The sequence below is a fragment of the Cydia amplana genome, chromosome 1, assembly GCF_948474715.1.
Source record: "Cydia amplana chromosome 1, ilCydAmpl1.1, whole genome shotgun sequence".
NCBI classification, from domain to species: domain Eukaryota; kingdom Metazoa; phylum Arthropoda; class Insecta; order Lepidoptera; family Tortricidae; genus Cydia; species Cydia amplana.
This window is the reverse complement of record NC_086069.1, coordinates 8,413,958-8,430,199: the sequence shown is the minus strand read 5'-3', so window position 1 is coordinate 8,430,199 and position 16,242 is coordinate 8,413,958. Positions and strand designations below refer to the sequence as shown.

Below are 16,242 nucleotides of genomic sequence, written 5' to 3'. Positions count from 1 at the left end.
ATTCTCGGAATGCCGATGTGTAATCGCAGGCGGCCGGTTACCGACTGCAAAAACTGCAGAGCACGTCCAATGCAGTTCGTCCCAGTTCTTGCCACCCAGTGATCGGTTGTCAATCAGTAGCTCGAAGCTGTAGAAAATATTACAACTGTCGTAAATTTGTAATATACGACGTAATTGACGATTTTATAATTACAATACAATTATATATTTTTGAAGTGAAAACTTCTTTAGCGGCGCTGTGCACTTTCTGAGGTGGGGAAAAAATGTTAAATTCGCGACAGATCACGTGACCGTCTTACGGTCACGTGGTCTGTCGCGAATTTAACAGTAAGTGTAAGGCCTGAGTGGACGCTCGGAGCGGAACGTTCGGCGGGGCGTGCAGCGTGGCGTCGGGTTCACAAGTGATTTAAGCAGCGTCCACTCAGGCCTTACACTAAGACGGACACGTGACCTGATCGAAAAACTTACAATGTCATTGAATTTTTCTTTATTGATTTAAATGCCATCTAGCGAGTTTCCATCTAACTGGTATTAATATAACTCGAGTACTAACAGTGATGTGCTTAGGTGTTTCAAGTAATGCCACGAAATAACGCTAGATGGCGTTAACCTCAATTATACATAGTGATGCAGACATTTTGCAATAGTGATTGAGTTTTCACTTCTGCCAGCACTCCCGGAGTGCAACCCGTTGTTTTTTTTTTAGTAGAGTATTAGAATGCCACGTATTTTTTATAATATAATCTATGATTATATTCGCTTTGCATAGGTACGTAACATATTAAATTTGTTTTACCTGTGACGTCTTATTGTTAACTCTCTGTTACTGTCAACGTCGTGCAAAGATGTAATACATGGCGTTAGTTTAGTGGAACAACAACTTCCATACAAACAGTGCTACCTTCTATGAAGCGCCATTCATCTCCTAGTCTCCTACATGTCGCTTACGGAGTTCGATCCCCCGCATAGCATAACACAGCATAACACCCGCGGGGAGAGTATTCTCTATTGCCCTCTCTCTATATCCTACATACTATCTAAATAAAAATAAAACGACACAGCTTCGTAACAAAGTAACGAAAATATACGGGGTTGCGATGCACTGATACCTAATAAATCATTATGAAATCATATTTCTGGACTACATTGGTTCTTGCTGAATACATATAAAAAAGACGGGCAAAGTTGAACGCGCGAGACCTCAAGCCCCTCCCCCTACTAGATGGTGTTCTCAAATTACGGCACCTATTATTAAAATTGCACGAGGCTATGCGCTTGGAGGGATCAGAACCCTATAGAGGAACCTGGTCTTCAACAGAAGGGCATAATGTCACGATCCTCGGTATTGAGGGAGCGACTGAAGAAGATAAAAACAAAGAAGAAGTCATTTATTCAATAAACACGCTTACACAGGAGAAAAAGATGAAAAACAAAGAAAAAGAAAAGGATAACAACAACAACCCTATGTACACACTAACAATAATCCTACTATTACAACTTCTAAAACGTAAGACCGCCGTTCAGTTAACTATCCCGATTTTGCCCATTATTTACATGAAGCCTTCAATATCTTATCAACAAGCGTCTTACACTAACAGCGCTTTATTAAAGGCTCGTATTTAACGCTATCGGCTTTTACAGCATCGTTAAGTACAAAGTGCATGACTCTATCGGACGACGTGTCACCCGTTTGTACTGCAAATACTGCATAATTTAATTATCATTCAGGTTCATATTAAACTGTGTTTTACTCGCAGTTATTCCATGCAAGGATATAATAAAATGATGTAATGATGAAAGAAATCATTCTTTCTAGCTAGGCTTTCCTCGTAGTAATAGGTATAGATAAATATATGTATAATGCTTATTGATATATTCTTTTATTCCGTAAGTGAATAAGATGCACAGTTCTTCTGTTAAGTACTTCAAAATTATCAGTGAAATGGTATAAACTAAATTTGCTAAATTTATCAATAAGGTACATGTCTTTTTATAATATCGGTGTTAGGAATTGATAATTATTGCAATAAATACAACCGATCAAAGGGCGTACTCAAAATACTAAGGTGTTTAATATTTTATAGACATTTCGATAGCAGATTTATGCGGGAACATTTTCCCAGATTAACTTGGGCCTAACTGCTAAACTAAAGTGTACCTTGCGCAAGCGTCGCTTAGCGCTAATGGGTATGCGGTCACGAAACCGACACACACTAAATCCTAGCAGTATAAATCTTTTTTTTTTTTTGTTAAAATGGGTTGATTCTTCAGAGACTGCTGGACACTGAAACTTTACTGGGCTGATGTAGGGGAGGATACATTTTAGATAATAACAAATTTTAACGGTTTCTATGAAGAATTGATAAATTGAGAAAAATAAAGCGTGTCCCACTGCTGACCAAAGCCCTCTGTCCTGCCAATTGATCCTATCCAGTATTATGGTAAAAACATAAGTGCGTACCTATCGTTATTTATGACCCTAAAACCTTTCTTACCAAACTAAAGCAGCCCTCGAATACACAATACTAATGTTAATGTAGGTATATCGCAATTTATAAACCGCAACAGAACGTATTGCTCGCAATCGACCTTTAAACCGACGGGGAATTTTATATAACAAGCTAAGTTATCAATAACGCGGTCGCTGGTGGTCGACCACCACGAGCCATTGCAGAAACCTATACGTAGGTACCTGCTCTAACCACTCCAATTAATCAAATCTCGGCCTTTCTCCCCATCAATTACTGGCCGAAATTTTAACTCCCATTATGTCTCTGTAGCGTCACCAAAACCATCGATCACACGATCTACAAAAACACAAGTCTTAATGTAATTAGATGCTTTACGTCTCATTTTCGACCTTATGTCTTCCATATTAATATACTTTTTATGATTTTGAAAGTGTATCGGTAACTGTATGTGTAATCCGTGTCTGTGCGCATAGCATAAGTCTAATCGTAGCACATTCCATGACACAAAACATCAGAAACGCGGAGCATCATTATTATACAATGACAAAAGAAACTTGTGCAACTAGTTAAAATATACATTCTTGTAGGTACTGACTGGAGAAAAGCCAGCGTCGCATATTCATTTGGATAAGTTTTGCTTATTGGAGTAAATCTGGGGCTACGTTTTTTTAAATATCTACATTAATACTTTTCAAATATTATGTATAATATACTAAATTAAACTACTCTTGGATACGTATATTTTAATGAAAGTTTCTTTGAGCTAGATGTTACGATAGATGTTTATAAACAATATTAAATCTGAAGAATCTGACGTAATAATTCATATCCTTGGTAAATTGACTGTACTATTTCAGGCCAGAAATGACAAGACTATCATCACAACGCCTATTCTCGTGCTATTGGGTGCCAATTTTGAAAAAACAATATTACATTCACGTGCTTTTCAGCACACTATCGAATTTCATGTTTGTTCGATTTATTTTTGAAGTGAAAACTCCTTTAGCGGCGCTGGGCACTTTTAGAGGTGGGGAAAAAATGATAAACTCGAGACAGCTTTAGACGATCACGTGACCGTAAGCCTCGTAAGGTGGCTACTCATAATTTAAATGTCATTTAAATCAATAAAGAAAAACTAAATGTTATTTGACATTTATGTTGCGGACTCCTTTTCAAGACTCTTTACCTATGTTCAGATAATTTGACGTTGTCATGGCAGTATGTAAATAAACATGTCAATGAAAGTGTGGTCTTATTTGAGAATGATAATAATATATAATAAATAAATAGAATACCTCCGCTAAACGTATGTATCGTGTTACCGGGCGTCGGTAACATAGTGAGGTGAGTTTTCACTTCTATCGGCACTCCCGGAGTGCAACCGTTGTTGCTTGTTTTAATACGGCTGTGCTCTATTTCTGTATGCTGTCGGTACTTAGGATCCAAGTTGACCTTATTCCGTATTACGATAATGGCGTTGATCATTTCTATACGCAACATTCCTAGCAGGCTCACTGCGTGTATTAACCAATATCAATGTAACTACATGTCTCTAGCTACTAAACTAACTCGAGTCACGTAATATGGAAACATTATACAAACATTTAAAAAAATATCATAAAAAGAAACAAGTTACCAAAACTAGAACAGTTAAGCTTAAGGTTGACTGGTAGAGAATGCTTTTAGCATGAAGTCCGCCTTTTGTACGATAAGTTATTCTTTTGTACAATAAAGGTTAAATAAATAAATAAACAGTAATCATCAGGGAAGATTGTACATATCCCCTTGGATCTAAGACACTTTCGTAGGATTCCTTTTTCGTACACATTACATGTAAGATTTACTAAATCTTACATGTTCATATTGTGCAGAAGTCATATAAGATAAATAATCGTAATGTCAATGTTAAGAACAAGGCTGTGGTAAGATATTTAACTTTAGATTATGTTTAAAAGAGTACTACAACCATATTTTAGGTCGACCTACAGGTTAATAAAAAGAAGGGTATTTTACCTTCAGCTACAGACTGAGAGTTAGGTTGCCACCTAACAGGTTTACACAACCAACAACAATGTAAAGGCGTTGATGGTCTATAAAACATCTCATGATATCTCTCAACACAACATAATCCCGCACTTGATCTTCAATGAAGCTATAATGCCTTCATTCATACGCCTTGCTCTTATAAACATTTTTAACATGTCATTATTAGGGATGTACCGACTAGTCGGGAAAGCCGACTATTCGGCCTCATTTGTAGTCGGCGATTAGTCGGCGTCTAGTCGGCAAAAATGGCCAATTAGTCGGCACTTTATAAGTGACAGAAAAACAGGGCAAAAAATAATAAACAGCACATATTTTCATAAACTTTTTACCTATTTCACCCAAATTTTTATTTATTGTGCTTACGAAAACTTTTGTTCGAAATTATTGACCTTGTGGTCGCTTTTTTATGTCCGATTGTGCGGTCGCCGTATGAAATATAACCTTAGGATTTTTTTATTTAATTGTTTAGCGTTACTACATATATGATAAATAGCGCGACGAAAGGGTAAAACGATTGTTTTTTAGTGCATTTGAACCGAACTTAGACCAAACTAATGATCTGCTACTAGTCGACTAGCCGACTAGTCGGCCGACTAATCGGCCATCCGAGCGCCGATTAGTCGGCTAGTCGTCTAGTCGGCCAAATCAATAGTCGGTACATCACTAGTCATTATGTTATGTAGATCCCTCGCAGTATAGGTACTTTTGCGGCCGTAAACTAAAATTTAAACGATATTCTACCCTACTACGGTTAATATAGATACGAGGGCATTCCATATTTCTGGATTAACCATCGAACTTGGCCTTTTAAAGCAAATACCTACACAAGCTTACCAAGAAAAGGTCGATAATATTAACCATGTATTCAGCAACTCGTCATCTCTCTATTCATGTTATTCTATGTGAACCTTTTGATAGTTTTGTTGATGGACCGTTTTGAAATATATATAAAATAAGATAACAAAGTAACATTGCTTGATACATCATTATAAATGTTATAATTTGTTAACATTTTATAGAAAGAAAATATTTTTTATAACGTCGAATAAACCAATTTTAAATACTTAAGTAAGAATACCTACATAGTTACAAATGCTACATAATTTTATGTTCACTTTTATTTCGTACAAATTATGAGTATAGTAGAAATAACACTAGTTATTTAGTAAAAACATTAAAGTCTGTCTATTTATTCCGTATATCCGCATAGATCTAAAAGCCATACCGCGACCAGGAAACCAACTGACCTCAACACACGCTTTGTATACTTGTATCTCCGGATGTCACTTAATCTAACAAGATCCTAGGCGTAATTGCTTGTCAAAATGTTAAAAAGTCTTGACTGATTGACATTGTGACTCCATTATAAAGTTACAGTATAAAAAGTATAAAACAAGACTGAGTACGACATTCATGAATAATAACACTTGGGACTTGGTCAGTTTTAGGAAAACCTTGCAAGAAACGAAAATTCTAGGTTAAGAAAATATACATTGTGATGAGTTTCAAATTACGAATATGTATGGCGCAATATCAATTATATGTGTCATAAAACACTCTTTTAGATAATTATATACATATATAACAAAATCCTAGACAAAATCCGACAAAAGTAACAATTACCTACCAACAACCGATACAATTCACCAGCACCAAACATAAATGCTCGCTGATTGATCGCATCACCTTCGAGCAGAATCAATAGATTTCACAACCCGCAACCTTCGAGCCCGGCCTTCGTAATTAAAGAAGACGAATCACAATTCCCGTAGTTTATAGATACCTCTAATTATATGTATTTGATATTTTCTATACGGTGTGACGAAAGAAGCCTCATTCGGGCGGTCATTACTGGAATTAATATACCTACGTGTCAGTTCGAGAGGTCCATGTAATGATTGGTACTCGATTTTTAGAGTCCGTGAGAACACGGCCAAATGATATGTCTCTGTACGTAGCTTTTAGCTCAATAGGTTAATTTGTTTCATGTATCATTCAATCGGGTTTCCCTTTGTAATTGATATAGCCGCTAATGTGCACTCAAATTGGTGTTAAAGTTCATCAAGTAACGCCTCTTTTCCAATACTTACTAGGATTGTTTCAGTCTAAATGCAATTTTTAATTTGCTTTCAAGAATTATCAAATATTATGTACTGAAACTACTGAAGTTGATATGAGCGTAAATTTGTATCACCATCATTATTTATTTATTCACAGAGTAACGAGCTACTTTGTTTATTACAAACTACATTACTAATACTGTATTACAAATTCTACTCTACACGCAGATTTACTCAGCGATTTGTGCGATTTAGTTACTTATTGAATGGGCCAACTTCCTTACAAGTGTTCCAATAAAATCCATTTTCAAGTGTTAAGAGCAAACGTTTAAAGCATTACGTCACGCCGTCTTTGAAGTAAATAGAAGTGGCTACAGTATAAATTAGTACTCAATATTATTAACTCAACGAGTAAGTGCAGGCGTCAATCAAACTTGAAAGTTAGCTGTTACGACTGACTCCCCTTGTCACTCAATCTTGGAACCGAATGTATTAAGTAAAGTGTTGCAACTGGGTGAATCTCAAAATTTATTGAGCTGGCACTACTAGCAATTAGCTACCTACAAGTAACGGAAAGTAGTGTGAACATAACTAGTGTTGTCATGATAGGTTAAATCCCTTGATTATATTAATGTAAAATTTTACTGCGGTCTTAGAATACTACTAGTTAGTTAGTTACTACCAACTTTTAAATAAATAAATATATTATTTACATTAGATTGTATACTTTAGATTTGTTTCATTGATAAAAAGTATAGAAATTACAAATCAAATCACAACTAAAAATGTGTAGAAACAAACCGCTCCCTGCCGTTCCCGGTGCGAAGGTGCTCATGATGCTAGCAGCTTTTCCACGCTGCATGCGGAACGGGGGGTTCCCTTTCTATCTGAGTCGCGCGCTTCGCTTCAGCTCCCCAGCAACTCGCCGATTCCACTGCAAAAGGGACGAATATATAAATAAATTAAAATTGTAAAATAAATTTAATTTCAATAAATTTGTTTTTCTAATTCAAAATTTACTGTGAAATGTCTTATCTAATCGCTGAAGGTGTTCAATGTGTAAACGTTAAGGGTTTCAGTTCAGTTTATTCGTTTTCAAGGCTATAGGTACCTACACTGAATTCCATTTTAATTTTATATTCCGATATACATCTAGCGCGTTATTTAAATGGAAATTGTGTGATCGTAAACCGATAAGCCGTATTTTAGGACAGATTTGAAATGTAAAATAGCAATTTCAGTGCTAGCCTGTACGTAAGTACTTACCTCAAAATCAGATAAGTTAACACGTGGCAAAAACAAATTTAATCTTAAAATAAATACTCAACCACCAGTTTAAATGCTAAACCGATATAAAACCGCAGCCGTAGAATCTGAAATTCACACCGAATACGATAAAACGTACCTATTTAAATAAAGGCTCATGTCCACAAAACATTCGGTGTGGCGTCGTTAGCTGCAGGAGATGCATTTATTTATGAAATGTAAATGCACTGATTGTAATAACAAAACTCGAAGGCACTGCTCTCCTCTATATTAAGATGTATTATTTGCATATTGTATGTGTATACTATTGTAAGAGTGTGACCGAGGCTACGGGTGGCAAATCTGATAGCTACCTTTGTATCCACATTTACTCTTGTTTCTAACTATTTTTAGCTCATAGCATGAGAAATATTATATTCATATGCTTGGGTCAGCCTAAAACGTACCTAAGGGAATAAATTGATAAGATACGATAAAAAGTCCAAAGTTTAAACATTATTGGTGTAGTTTATGAATGTAGGTAGGTATACGTTTTTAAAAGAATGATCAAGTGTATCTATCTCCAAAATACTACTCTTTTAATTGTCTCACTCTTAGCCCATCAAAGCGTTTTTCATATTTAGCAGAATTCATTCAAAGTCTTTCATATAACTAGGTACCTAAAGCTAAGGTATCAATAACTAGTACCATCAAATTTTGTCCAATCATGTCATAACTAACGGACATAAAAGATAAAATCACTATTAAACTACCTACTTAATTTAGATAAAAAGTTATTACAAATAATGAATCGGTAATTGGCAGTGAAAGGTATGGTGAGTCGTGACGTGTAGGTGACGTCACGAGCTCGTCGTGCGCACGCCGCGCGATGGCGCGTGCGCAACGTAGCCGAATTCAGCGACACACGACTGATCGATCAATGACGACAGTTTAGTTTCGATTGTAGAAGAATATTGATTAGGAGACGCGTTACACATTCATATAAAAACATGCTAACAGGCCAATTCGAGTTTTAGTTGTGCGACCTAATTCCGTTACGATACTGATATGTCAGTGTCAACAGAATTAAAATTTCTTCATCCAAAAACGTCACTCCTGACACTGTCAGATTATTAACGTATCGGAATCAGATCGCATAACTAAAACTCGAATAGGACCGTAACTCATTGTTGCGGGACATACGATATTGATAGGTATTTGTTGCTGTCATATTCTGAAAAGCTTGATACGTTCTGCAGTTTATGTAAGGCGAGCTGAAATGCTGCATATACGAGTAGGTACTGAATGCATGCGTTTGTGTGTGTATTTCTGCAAAGATGTACCCATTAAACATCAGTATCACGCACGCAATCGGAACTAACAAATGGGGTTCTGGATATTTGGGAGAACGCGATTCAAAGCCAACACGTAGATGCCCTTTCGACAATTTAATAAAAACCTAAAGGGTGTCGGACTATTAAAATCCCTGAAATTTTATAGCGCAAGTTTCACATCCGTCATTACGAGTAGGTACATTAGTTAACTACGTCGCCGCCGTAGCTATTTACAATGTAGATTTATGTATTTATTTACATGTACCTAATATGTATGTAATGTTGTAATGTATGTTTATTAACGTTTTCATTGCTACGAGAGCTACGCGCTACTACCGCAGCCGATAACGTTATTTTTCCTCTTTGTAGCGAAAAGCGCCTACGAAAAGAGAACCCGCCGATAGTGTCGTCGATGGCAGTGAATGTGTTAATAATCATACTTAAATCAATTGAACGGTCTGCTCGTCTCATATACATAGTTTTATTGAAGATCCTTTAAAGCAAATTCATAAAAAGTGAAATTTAGTATAGGGATAAGTAGAATAGTATGTAGAATAGAAATAACTGGAAAACTTTTTAATTCTCTCTTTCTCTTCTTAATTTTTTATAGTTAAGCCAGATACCTACTTATTTGTTTATAGCAATTCAAAAGTCTTCAGCAACCAAAAATAATGAGAACGTATCGCTATAATGGCACGATTTCATAAATATAAATTCAACAAAACAATGGGCGCCATAAAACTTAATTAACACGAACCAACTCTACAACATAACAATATGTCTATGGGACACGTGGAGTCGTGATTGACCGGCGTACGCGCAGGCCAGTAAACTCCACAAACCGTTAAAGGATTTAAAAAAAATGGAACATACTATAAGATGAGAGGTGTGTCCTGACGTAACTTTTCGTGACTGACTCTCGTGACTCTTCTGACCAGACTTGGCTCAGCCTTCGTATTTAAAAGCAAATCTACATTCTGCATTCGTATTTTTATTTGAAAACGGTGAAGTAATTTGTTTCGTGTTCGATTTTTACAGATTTATATTTTGTAAATAATAAATTTAAAAAAAATTGTACGGAGGAGGGATGAGGTAGAACCATGGTACAATAAACTACTAACATAAAGCTGGTCAACCAAATCTTGTCAGTAAAAAAAGGCGCGAAATTCAAATTTTCTATGGGACGATATCCCTTCGCGCCTAAATTTTTCAAATTTGCCGCCTTTTTCTACTGACAAGATTTGGTTGACCAAGTATACCTAATATATTTACCTACACGCCATAGCCCATGTTCGTTCCCATTGGTTGAAGGTGATGTGATGACCTGATGACAGATTTTATTAAATTCGCAGATTTACAAAATTTTGCTTAGGGTTAATCATTTACTAAGATATCATTTCTTCGTATTTTCTGTTTTATCATCAATGGATTAATCTTACTAGTACATAAATCTACCTACCTAATATAGTCCCACGGCAAAGCGTGTGTTGTGAACCTTAAATCTTCTAACTACGAGAATAAAGCCAGCTCCTTGAAAGCGATAACGCGTCAATAATTAGGATCATAAGACCCCAGCATAACTGTCAAAGCTACTGGCTTTAGCGACCCACACATGACACGGGTCACTCAATTTTATCGGTCATTAGAAAGCTGTTCATTGTTCACCTCATGACGCGTGTAGGTATGTTTGATGGATTCGGGTCCGACTGATAGTGTCTCACGATCGATCGCCCTGTACGTTACTCAAATCAGGCCCTGTTATGAAATCTGTGAATAGGCCATATGGTCACATACCTACTTACAAATGCTCTCTGAAAGTTTTTACAACCCTCGTTGTGAAAATTGTGTTGTCGTTTATGTTAATTAGTTAAGTACTTGTACATGTCAGTCATGTATTTCTTGAACATTGTTTTATTAATTGTTTGCTAGCTTAGATTTAAAAAACCGTTTCAATTAGTTCATAGTCTTTAATTTTATTTCCTTTAACAACAAGTTAAACTTAGTATGTGACAACCGGAACATTAAGTGAACTTGGCCTTTAGCTTAGCTCTGTAACGACATCCTTTCTAACTCAAAATTGCGAGGTTGAACTTGACATAAAATATTTATACTTTCATACTTTGAACTTTGGAAAGGCAGATACTTTTTAATAAATGCTTACAACTGTACAACAACGTCTTAAGTAGGTAATAACTCTCAATAATTCACCCTATCAACCTAGTCGCAAACACTACGTTGTTCCTTTTAAGTTAGGATCAAATTTAAATTCAACTTAAAATGCGATAAGACATTTGAAAGTTGTTCTTCAACTGCTACATTTATAAGGCATGATATAATCTGGCCTATAGTGGAGCTATTTTAATACATCTTGTAAAATAGATTTAGTTTTTATGCAATTGTTGCTCCATTTTAAGTACGCACACGGCAGGCACCTGCAAACCTAAACTTTCTGGTGTGACTTGCTAAAACTATCAACAGATTTGCAATTATGTACGATAAATTTTTTTTAATGTGCTTTAATCGTCTATAAAATAAATGTGTTTCTTCTTTTGCTTCTATGGTCATACTTTTTCTGTTTTTCCCGCCTGCGGAATAATGTGCGTGTACGTATTTTTTACGTTTTAGAAATTTTATCAAATGTACGTGTGTTAAGTAATAATCGTGTAGGAAGAGCGATTTCAAAGCTTGTAATACCTACTCAATAAGTAGTCGATATCGTCCAAGGCCGAGTGAATCCGGATCGTTCGGTGAGCGGCCGAGCTGTGAACTATTGTGTCGGCGTCTCGTCTAGCACCGCTTAAGAATGTCAAACTGCCACGCCCTGAGCCTTTTTAACAGGTCATAGTGTAACGACGATAAATGGATTGACTATTTGGGACGGTTAAATCTGGTGCAGTTTTGAAATTAATCCTTTTATTGGAGCTAAGCGCCGGTGTAAAAGGAAAATTATGTGCTATACGAATTGTGTAAGTAGCGGGTGCTGCAGCTTTTCTTCTTCAAGCTTAGAAAACGAAGACTCGTCCAAATCATTAAAATTTTCCGCCTCATCATCTTACTCGTATCATCGATAGCCTATATCATTGCGAGGCCGTTGAAAACAAAATGCATCCGGTTCAGCAAATGATATCATACGGATTAAACTTTTTGCCCCTTACAATCTGTCGGCAATGAATGCGGGACTTATTATGTCTGTCGTATTTGTAATGATGGGTATACAAGTTTTTTCAGAGGACAATAAATCTTGTAGATTTTATATTAATATATACTTAACAGGAAGTCACCACCATATCACACGTTATTTAAACTTATGTACGTATAGATGTAACCTGGATAAGTCTTCTCTATAAATTTATACTTACAGGTAGCCCTATGGTGACAATGTCACTACCTGTTACAAACTTTTACCGCAAAGTTCTCCCTGATAGTCTACTGCATGTCTACATATATACATAATCTACATATAAATATAGCATTGAATTTAAAGATAGTTAGTTAGTTAGTTAGTGTTTCTGGGCATTTTCCGCAAATCGACAACCATTGTGCCTATTTTGCGTGAAACGAGGTGGCGCCCCACCCCAGCTCCTCCATGAAACCTAGCAGTGTTTTCAGGTTGCTGACTGCCTCTTTTAGTGTGCTCGGAGTTCCTAGGTATTTGTTCCTGTATGTAATTTAAAGATAAAACTAATATCAGACGTGACACTCGAGGTTTTGAGTACAGCTGACAATTTTTTTTAAAATGCCCATAAAAGATGACTCACACTAGACCGGCCCGGAACCAGGCCGAGGCGTCAGACATGTCATTATGTTAAGGCTGATCGGTGATCACGTGGTTCTTTCCGAGAAAGAAGGCTCCGGCCCAGCCCCAGCCCAGTCTACTGTGAGTCATTCTTAAATCCTCGCCACAAGCGCCTATTGATGATGTTTTCTAATTGGAGTTCTCTTCACTGTTGATGTTAAACAGATGTTTTCTTTTGTTCAATATAAGTTATTATCCAGGTAGTGCTAGTGCGGGGCCACTTCGTGTCGTACCTGCCGCTGTGCAGCCGCAACGAGCCTGTGTTCCTGGCGGCGTGCACGCCGCTCGCCATGCCCGAGACGCGCGAGTGCGTCGTGCACGGCGCCACCAACGTCTTCACCACGCTGCACACCATGGACATGAAGATACTGCACATCGACGCCAAGTAAGCTATGTTTGTGGGACCTTTCTTTAGTGTGGGATAACTGACAGTACAATGTCACAACTTACCTAATCACGTATACCTAGTCTGGGGATATTTTGTATCCAGCATGGTCAATTGGTCAGCTGGCCGCTATAACATCTTTCCTGTAACAATAATACCCGTCTCGTTTCTGAAAGTATGTTTAGACGGTTACAAAGGGAGTCTGCCGAGTGTTTCTTTCAAAGATATTAAAGAGCAAATAAATGGAACATAAGTAGGTATATTATGCCTATTGGCAGAGATTAGCTGTCCATCTATGTTATTCTTATGAGCTTTATCTATTACTATCTAACTGTAGCTTTAAAAACTTCAGACACATAATATACCTACAGATAATAGTTACTGAAACATAGGTAGTCAAAATTCAAGTTTACTACTTACGTAAATTATCTAAATAGGTAACTGTACCTCAATAATCCGCCTTTCTCCCTTAAGACCTCTACTAAAACGGCGCCTTACATTCCCGGTACTGGTTCAAGGTTCCAGTCACAATAAACAAAGGTTATTGATGCGTAAGTCAGTGCTACTGTCCATCAGAGTCAGGCAGATGTATGACAACATATCTATTGAGGGCATTTCATATTCATGAACCGCGTCACCGCTCTTGCGCTGAATGGCATGAAATAATACCAGTTGAAATGATATGCAATGGCAAACAGCGGTCAGGCTTTGTCACCCGTTGACGGAACAAAAAGGGTGGCAGCATACATTTTACGAGTAAAGAGATTGAAATTCTAGGTAGAAACAAGTTTAGGATACACCGAGATTATTCTGTCAGTACCTATACCCTCATGCGTAGGTAAAAAATATGTGCATACCAAGTTGATGTAGGGACTTGTTGTCGATATTTATATGAAAAAAGTAATATTTTTGTTTACATGTTAAATACAAATCATGTATTGCTACAACTCATCGAAAAGGTGATATTTTGAATTATGTCTTCCCAAAATTAAGCTGTAAGTATGTACAATATTTTAAAAATAACTAAAGGCCCCATGTAGATGGCGCGCGAACTCGCATGAGGTTCACAAGCGAGTTCTCGCACCGTCTAATCAGCCCTTAAGATAGGTACCTACTTATTTGTATTTTTTTTATCTTTCTTCTTAAGTTAAGATTTTTACAATATGTAGATATAAAAGTAAAATATAAAACCACTTACAAAACAATACAATATATATATAAGCATCACATTATAAAAAATCTAAAGATAGGTATTTATTATTAAATAAAATAAATTGAAGACAGCAAGAAGCATCCCATATAAATAAACAAAATACCTTTCGGGTTTGGAATGCAAATGCAAAATAACATAATAATATAAGTATATGCCCAAAGTAGGTACTATTCAAATATGTAGAAAAGATGCAATTTATTAAGTGGCTGCGTAGGTCCTTATAAAATATAATAAAGTGTATTGTCACCTCTCGCTTTGTTAATGAAATGTAAACATTAAGCCTGTCACCTGCTCGGAAGTGTAACTTTGCATACAATGACGGAGTTACAAGCTACTGTGAAACTGTATAAGCAAATACGAGCATGACAAGCGTTTTGTTTGCTTTGAGAAACGAGTTACTTCAAGATCATGAGCGGTTCTTAATACTTTTTGGCACTGGCTTGTAAGTTAAAATTCCTATTTAAACAAGTATAAATTAATGCATAACAGATTAAAAAGCCCGTACGATTCGCACTGCCAAAACCAAACCAAGCAGCTAATTTATATTAAACTAAAACTGACCTACTTAGTAGGGCTCCGAGTAGAATGTATTCTGAAATAACATACCGAACTAACGTATCTGCTTGTTTTTTGTTAGCAAGGTAACCATCATATGATTTAAGCACATGTCAAATCAATACCATGAAGATTATCGCACAAAACCACCGGTAAATACCATATTGTTGCGTGTGCTATAAACAACAATCATTGTTCTGTCTTCGAGACATTATGTTCATTTCAAAAGAGCAAGTACCTCATTATAAATAAAATCTGACATTAGTTATTGTCTTTGCTTGACTTGTGTACTTAATTAATACAATTGTATTCGCAGTTTGCCTTTTAGAGAGCCGATTAGACCCGAAGTAACGCCCTGTGTAAGTACCTACATATTGGACACCTTATAAGTTCAGGCGCCAAGTGGTTGCGCATTGTGCACTTACTTCCATATATTACTTGAACACATTTTTTCAGAAATGCTCGAAAATATCACCATCACGTTCGTAAATCATGTTGAGGGACTTGCAGACGCACCGAGAAGCACCAGTAATGAATACTCATTAAGACAATGCTAGGCTGGCAATGGTAATCGTTCGTCAAGTATATATACCGAGCTGTAGATAGATACTTGAACTTTTAGATTATTACCTATTTAATTCGTGTGTTTTTCGTAAGTCGTAATTACGCGTTAATTTTTAGATGCATTTAAGTACCTACGAGTATCCCGATCGGAATAATGTTATAGGTACCTTTACCCGAGCAATTTTTATATATTTATAATTTCGAGGATCTTGGACGCCCATTTTAGAGTTTATAATCGCCCAAAAGTAAAAAAAAAATCGTGTTTTTTCGATTTTCGACAAAGTTGCGTTCGGCACTCGAGGTCTCAAACTTGGAACTTGGATTATTCATTGACCCAATATCATAAACAAGTCTGCAAAAAATCAGAACTACAGGATTTGACGCAAACGAATCCCATTACAAAAGGCGACAAAGTCACTCCTGGCGGCCTACCCAAGGTGACGATCGCATGCACTTCGCTATCGAATCGCTTTCTGTCTCTCTATTACTCTACCATATTAGTGTGATAGTGACAGTTGCGTTTCGTTGGCTGCGTAGCGTTAGCAATTGGCATGTTGTCTACGGGGCCTGGAT

General features: G+C 36.6%; 2 protein-coding genes across 4 annotated transcripts in view; both read left to right on the top strand.

Moving 5' to 3' along the window:
- Positions 1-16,242, top strand: part of LOC134663192 (golgin subfamily A member 5) — a 379,694-nt gene that overhangs the window by 98,004 nt on the left and 265,448 nt on the right. The gene's annotated exons all lie outside the window — the stretch shown is intronic.
- The window catches only part of LOC134663181 (PAS domain-containing protein cky-1), a 144,966-nt gene that overhangs the window by 98,623 nt on the left and 30,101 nt on the right, over positions 1-16,242 (top strand). For both annotated transcript variants that reach the window (XM_063519563.1, XM_063519554.1), the window contains exon 7: positions 13,153-13,337. In XM_063519563.1, the coding sequence (XP_063375633.1) occupies positions 13,153-13,337 (185 nt within the window). The remainder of the gene's footprint in view (positions 1-13,152; positions 13,338-16,242) is intronic.